General features: G+C 50.1%; 2 protein-coding genes across 3 annotated transcripts in view; both read right to left on the bottom strand.

Annotated features, from left to right (window-relative positions):
* Positions 1-2,845, bottom strand: part of LOC143040747 (uncharacterized) — a 3,579-nt gene extending 734 nt beyond the window's left edge. Inside the window, exon 1 of the mRNA XM_076212143.1 lies at positions 1-2,845. This exon is cut by the window's left edge and continues 734 nt beyond it. Within this exon, the coding sequence (XP_076068258.1) occupies positions 53-1,711 (1,659 nt within the window). The 5' untranslated portion in view covers positions 1,712-2,845 and the 3' untranslated portion in view covers positions 1-52.
* LOC143040746 (paramyosin, long form-like) overlaps positions 1-7,500 on the bottom strand; it is a 129,455-nt gene that overhangs the window by 16,467 nt on the left and 105,488 nt on the right. The window lies entirely within an intron of this gene.

The following is a 7,500-nucleotide window of genomic DNA, read 5'->3' as shown; positions in this document are numbered from 1 at the left end:
AGAGCAGAAACAAAACTGGACTAAACCGGATGAGAGGTGGCGCTGCCCGTGCCTACTGGGAGAGCAGGGAGTTCCTGGCTCGCGCTCTGAACGTCGCATTCCTGACGCGGAGGCTGTTTGAAGGCACCACCTCGATGTGCCTCTCGTTCTCCCTCGTGCAGTAGGACTGGTTGGCGTACGTGTTCAAGTTCGAGGCCGGGATCTCCCCCTCGTCCTCGATGTCAAACTTGCGCTGCATCTTGCCTTTGCTCGCCAGGGTCCTGGCCATGTAGTCGATGTTCCTCTCGGTCCGTGAGGGTTCGACGTCGACCCTCGAGTCGCCGGTGTTGGCCCGGTGGCCATAGATGTTGATAAACTTGGCCCGGTTGTTGATGCGCCTCGACTCTGACGTACGCGACAAGAGCTCCCCGGCCTTGTTGATGATCCGCTCCTGTACGTCCGAGATGACGTCGTCGCGCTGTCGAGGAGCACGTGCGGGCGGCAGGGTCTCGTCGTCGCAGAGGTTTATCGGTTTCCTGGGCCTCCTGCGCTCGCCGGCAGGACGCGACTCCTCCTCGAGCTCAGCCAGCTCGCGACGCCTCGCTAGCGCCTGGCGGTTAGAAAGGTCGGCCTTGGCGCGACTCATGTCGTCCTCCGCAACCTCAAGGCCGAGACGCTCCACGCGGTGATTTTTGACCATATCGGAAATGCTATCGTTCATGGCGTGCATCTCTTCGTCGAGGTTCCGCAGGTTTCTCTTCAGCCTGTTCTGCGAGGACTCCATATCAGTGAGTTCGTCCACTGAATCGAGCATGGCTTTCATCTCCTGACGGCGAAGCAGCTGGTTCCGGAGGGAGACGTCGTCGGAAATGTTGACCACATCGTTGAGGTCCTTGGCCGCACTGTAGGGGTTGGTCGTGGTGACGATCTTGTGGGCGATGTGGCGGTTGTGGGGCTGCACCCTGCTGGCCAGTCTGTCGATCGTCTCCTCAAACTGGTCGTCCATCTGGTACATGCGCTCCCTCCTTGAGGCCATCATGGCCGCGTGGGCCATCCTGTCATGCTTCAGGCTCGTGATGAGGTCGACGTGGTCCGACGTCATCTTGTCGAAGTCCTGCGGTCTTCGGGGTTGGGTCCGGGCGGAGTTCTTGTGCTCCCTCTTCGAGGAAGAGGAGTAGTCGATTTCGAAATCCTCGGCTTCCTTGGACTTCTCCCGAAGTTTGCGGTAGTCGGTCACGTGACTGTCTTTGACGCTCTGCACCCACTTCTTGGTCATAGACCAATTGGTGTGTGTTCGGTTAAGAACGTTGCCGATGCCTATCGCGTCGTTCTGACGGATCTGGGTCCGGATTTTCTCGCCCTTGGAGACGAGGTGATCAATCTCAGGGTTATCGTAATACTTGAAGGGCTTGGTCGACTGGTACTGGCGCATACACCGCTCCTCGAGCAAGGGTAAGTGCACTGCCTCTTTGGATCGAGATCCGCCGTAGTCCTTCCTGTCCAGGTAATCTATCATAGACTGGTAACCGTTCACACCGAACCCGAAGTTGTCGTTGTACACACGAATGATAGGTCTCTTCCAGAAGGAGCCCGGACGACGCTGAGGCCTCCGCTGCGACTCCTCCTCAAAGTCGAACTGCTCCTCTGGCACAGGCTCGAGTTCGCCGTCTACTCCTCCGGATGGAGGGTGAGGAGGCGGTGCCTCGTACCAATCTTCCATTATTTCCTCCATTTCAGTGGTCCGCCCGCGAAACTTGGCAGAGGTTTCGTCCAATCACGAAGCGTCTCGCCGGCCCCCGCACGGGGACCCTCCGGGTGAGGAAATCTACGGGAGTTGATTTGCGCCGGGAGAACGGGGTTTCCCCCCCAACCACCTACAGGAACGGGCGGGGATGGGCGTATAGGCGGTACAGGAGAATCACGCCCTCAGTGCGACATACACAACAGATGTTCTTTACAACGGAGCGAAAGCGTCGGGCATATGGCTGAGATGAATAACTGATGATCCGTGGCGCGCGCTCTCGTGAACAAGCGTGATTCAGAGTCAGGATAGGGCTCATGTAACCATCAAGCAGAAGGGCCCATCGAATGCTTGGGTAGCAAATGGGTATGGCAGAACAGGCGTGGTTGCTGATCGGATACGGTAAGGAATCGAGTGCGGATACGGGTTGCGAGTAGGCCTGGGCAGTAATCGGATACGGATAGAGAGATGTAGGCCTGGTCAGTAAGCAGATACGGGTAGAGAACAACAGAGCTGTTCAGTAATCGGATACGAATAGAAAGGACCAAGCCTGGACTGTTATACGGATATGATCGGCGATCGAATCGATGTGGTGGTGGTGTGTGGGCGTCGAATGGGCGTGGGTGGAAGGTGTGGGTGGAAAACGTGGGCACAGACGTTCCGGAGTGGGTGTCGACAGGACTTGGGTAACCTGCACAGGAGGAAGTCGGGCTTCGGGAGAGATCGAGTAGAATCGACGATCGGGTCACCCACGGCGGTCTATGAGCGGCGATCAAGCGTTTTGATCAGGCAAGGTAGGGCAAGCCCTAAAGTATCACTTCTTCGTCGGGAGAGGCACAGACTCAAGGGTAAAACGATCTTCGAGGAAGACGAAGGGGACTCGACAGAGAGGAGTCCTACCCCTTTGTTCAGCACAACGAACACCTAACTCATGGTCTTATGATTTCCTGTTTTTTGTCCACATGTCCAGGAGTACCTCCGTCGGGAGGAAAAGGCCCTAGAGGAGTGAAACCTTGTACAAAGGTCGCCGAATGAGGAGGAGGATCCCGCCACACCACAACGACGCCACCGTCAGCCACCCCAGCAGGAGGAGACTCGTCACCAAGACAGATGCTACCTCGGGACTGTCACTCTCATACGGCGACCTCCTCTTCTTGAGACACGCATCACCGGTGGATAAGGAAGGGGTAGGGGGGATGTGAGGGAATTCAAGAAGGGGGTAGGGGGGATGTGAGGGAATTCAAGAAGGGGGGTGGGGTTACAAGCGAGAGAATCTGTGTCTTCTGGGAGGGATGTGGGGGCGGGGTGTTGGTAATGTCATGCCGTCTTGCCCCCCCATAGGTTAACCTCCTCGCTTCCGGTGCCAAAACCCTAGTGACGTCACTGGAAGTCCGCCTCCGACCAATGGCGATTCGAGTGAAACAGGACCTTCATTAAGGGCAAGTATCCAACGGGGGTTAGGGGGCAGGGGGCAGGGGCAGGGGCAGGGGGTAGGGGGTAGGGGGGGATGGATGACAGCTCGGGGGAGGGGTGGGTGATGCGAGTGCTTTTTTATTAATCACAATCACCGGCCCATCATCTCCCGACGCTTCGGTCGTGTATTTATGGCTCTTCTTCTGCCTTGCTACGATGTACAGCTCCCTCCACTCATAAGTACCACGGTGGTTACATAAGAACATAAAGATGGAGGAGCCTACAAGAGACTAGGCATTTCCATTTCCATTACCACCTTCCAACACTATCCATAAAGTTATCTAACCTTTTTTTAAAACAACCAATAGTTTTAACGGTCACTACATAGTTACTAAGTCTATTCTATTCGTTAACCATTCTGTTGGTAAACCAGTTTCTGCCTATTTCCATCTTAAGCCTAAATTTGTCCAATTAAATCCCATTACTACGAGTCCTGCCCTGCTCTCCCGTAGGGGAATATGGGAGGCGCGTATTTCTAGGTCGTAGAATTACAATACTTTTACAACCTTGTAGAAATTTTTTATGTCGTAAATCCTCATTACTAGACTTTCACGAACTTATAGACATTTTCATGCCATGAATTCTCATTGCAAGGGGTGTTTGCAAGAGATACCAGTCATTGTAATACACAAAAGTGAAACTAACTGTACCTTCTGTTGCCACGAATGAGTTTCATTTCCATCACCGTCTTCCACGGATATATCATATGATATTTTCGTTACGAATAGTTTCATGTTTCCTTCTCTAGAAATAGCTTCGATAATCATTAGAGGTTAGAGCAGAGGTTTTCAACCTGGGATTCGCGAACTCCCAGGTGTTCGCGAACTCCCAGGTGTTCGCGGGTCGGTTTCTAGAAGTACTTAGACGACAAGCAAACGATTACTTAAACATTTGAATCTGCAGTGAGAGAACATTGTTCATTTTTTCTGGTGTTAATACTTAACTGATGAATAAGGTCATTACAACTTAAACTATTTGATGTCCATTGCGGTACCATTGCATATTTAATTAGTCTTAGTATATTACCATTCTATATTCTGTATCAGGTTAATGGGGGTACGGGACGATGGTCTGATGACTTGAGGTGCATAAGGGGGAAATAGGTTGAGAAATACTGCGTTAGAAGCTACACGCCCCCAACTCCCTCTCTCATGTTATGAAGCTATGGAATCTCCCTAGGCTGTTATCAAAACGAAAGGAAAGCAGTTTTCCTTACTATGGGAAAAAATTGTAGCTCTGGTTCCTCCTTAATGGATGGAACGACACGATTGATACCACTAACTTCTGTAGGTGCACGTAAGTTCTTATTGGTTAACATTTCATCACTTCTTCTGCCGAAGAAGTTGAAAGAAAAATAAGCTGAAGGAAGTCACTGTACATCTAGTGAAGCGATAGTTTTGTTTAAATGGGGAAGGAAATGTCCTTTTTTTATTCTTCTTCTTCTTCTTTTTTTTTCAAGATGATTGGTAAAACTGTTCTATTCTTCCCATCGTCAATGATACAATGTATATGTTGATTTTGAATCTATATTTCCCTTTATGTTGACGTGCACAACCATTGCCATTTGTATTGTAACATTCACTCTATTGAAGAGTATATAACTCACTACGGACTTCTGAACCCCCTCCCCCTTGCAATGATACGGCACGTTCATCCGGTCTTCAGATGCAAACGTGTATCAGATTTCTCGCTCGCCACGTCCACAGCGCATTGGTTTCGTAACAAAAAACTTCCCACTCGAAAAGCACGACAGTCCAACTTGCCACGAACATCCTCTCCTCTTTCAGTGTTTGTTACTCGAGGAAGAGAAGCTCTTGGTTCTATATAAGTGCCTACCTTGTTCATTTTAGCACTGATGCCTAAACATGTGATGAATGAAAATATCTTGTTTGTTTCCTCAGTGATCAGAGCTTAACAAGTGTTTATTGACAAGGCGTTGGACAACGACGGCTGTGAACAGTCGATAGAGCAGGAGAGTGGGGGAGAATTCGAGGAGGAGGAGGAGGAGAAGAGCGAGGACGTAGATGAGGACATGCAAGTCCGGGGAGGAGAAATGAAAGCGAAGAGGAGGAGGAATAGAGAATGAGGTTGAGAGGGAGGAGAACGGGGGAGGTGGAGAGGGTGCAGGAGGAGGAGGAGGAGGAGGAGGAGGACATGAGGGAGGAGATCTTTGACTCTAACCGAATCGTACGTTTTCTTTCACCCTGATTGCCGTCAGATGATTTTATTCATCTACATGGCAACCCGACCTCCACCTTCCCTATGGAGCGAATGGTTGTAGACTATCTCAATGGGCTTCTTCCATAGCGGTGACGGTTTTTCTTTTAATTATGGTAGCCGCCTTAAAGGTATTCTATTTATGTCTGTGAACCCCCCCCCCTCCTTGGTGGTGAAGGTGTTCATGAAGAACACGAGAGAACGGAGGGGTCCTCAACAACCCCAAAGACCCCCAATGATGTCTTCGAAGTCTTCCGCCAATGCGAAGGTGGAGCCACGGTGGTCGGAGAGCGAGATGGGGTGGAGAAGGCAGGGAGAGAGAGGGGGGGGAGAGTAAAAGTGGAGAAGGGGGGGATGGGAGGGGAGTGATAAGGGAGACAAGTGAGGGGGCCTGGGGGGAGGGCACGAAGTTGGACTAAAGGGACGGTAAGCTTGGCGGTGGTGAAGAAGAGGAGGAGGAGGAGGATGGTGGAGAAACTGGGAAGGGAGAAGGAGGTGGTGGGTAGATAAAAGAATGGGGAGAATTCTTGTGGGGGAAAGAGAAAAGAATGCGAAACGACCGGGCTGGGAATGCATTTGAAGAAGAACGAGTGATGTGGGGGAGTGGGGAGAGTAGTAGAGGAACTCTCGGAGAACAAAACGTGATGCCAATTGGTTAAAAGAAATAAAAATTAGGTCCTTTTTTTGAGTACCCAAGAGTCTCACGGAGCTTTTGGTTCCTTGATTGCTTATCTCTTGAGACGTGAGGGGGCGGGGAGGGGGGGGGGCTGTCCCTGACATCCCTGGGTGTAGGCAGCCAGGGACCAGGAAACGAATAGCATGAACATAAAATCGTCCGCCTTTGACCGTAGCTGCTGTGGAGTGTTGTCCTGATAACAAGGCGTGGGGAGAGGGGGCGTTAATAGAGGTATACGCAATCCATTTTCTAACAAGTCATTGCTTGAGACGAATAGAAATGGTCTGGTGACATGTCAATGGTGTTATCTTTGCAGAGAACCTAACGAACTGTGGCCTAAGAGCGAGGAAAGAGCGTGATGAGGATTCGGTTAAACGTCACGAATTCCCCCATTCAGGAAGCTAAAATGGTGCTTCTTACAGAGGACTTTGTAGCGTGGAATTTAATGAACCATGTCTTTGCTCCAACAGGCTGGCAGCAGGGTTCAAACTGCCGTCACCTCACCCTCGGCCGCGGAGATGAGGCCAAAAAATATAAGAATCAGGAGAGATAATGGATTCCGAGCTAGCAAGAAAAAATATGGTGTAAAAAAAAAAGAGAAGAAAAAAATCTTTGGTAATGATGAGGGGTGCAAGAAAGAGAACTAAACGTGCTGCCAAAAGGTACAGTTCAGGAAATATCTTCCTTGATTTGGTAACAAAAACGTAAAAAAAGAAATTGTCGTATTGTAGCTCTCGAGACTATCACTGGCCGACGCTTCTTGAGTTACACGCAGATTGAAATGTTAAGTCTTAACTCATTATTTCTACTGTACAAGAGTTCATTAGCATTCCCTGTATGTGTGTTTATATGAATACAGTTATGTACACGAATAAGCACACACATGTGTGTGTGTGTGTGTGTGTGTGTGTGTGTGTGTGTGTGTGTGTGTGTGTGTGTGTGTGTGTGTGTGTGTGTGTGTGTGTGTATGTGAGTATGCGTGTGTGTGTGTGTGTGTGTGTGTGCGTGTGCATGTGTATGCGCGCGTGTATGTGCATGTGTTTGTGTGTGTGTGCGTAAGTAAATCTACACATGACAAGTGCACATGCATTCCAAATAAAGATCCCCCATGACAAGAGCGACATATGAGACAAGAAAATCGCCCCTAAAACAAAAAAGCCGCCACTCCCAAGAGTTACTACAGAGACGTTCCAAGGCCGGGGTGCTGCCAAATGGGCAGTGCTGTGGCTGTCATCCATAATGGACCTTCTTATAAGCAATCTGTGTACGTGTTGGCCGCTGCGCATGAGCTTGTATCGTTGTAGACACCATCAAGTACGCTACGCTGCAAAGACACATTTACAAATTTCATCCCAGTCAGTTCCATAGGGTCCTGTTGAGCTTGAGACAGGGACTAGCCAGAGTAAGATCTCTT

This window comes from Oratosquilla oratoria, chromosome 29 (assembly GCF_046742065.1).
Source record: "Oratosquilla oratoria isolate Oo_2021 chromosome 29, ASM4674206v1, whole genome shotgun sequence".
NCBI lineage: Eukaryota > Metazoa > Arthropoda > Malacostraca > Stomatopoda > Squillidae > Oratosquilla > Oratosquilla oratoria.
Note: the sequence above shows the minus strand (reverse complement) of the source record. Positions and strands in the feature narration are given on the sequence as shown.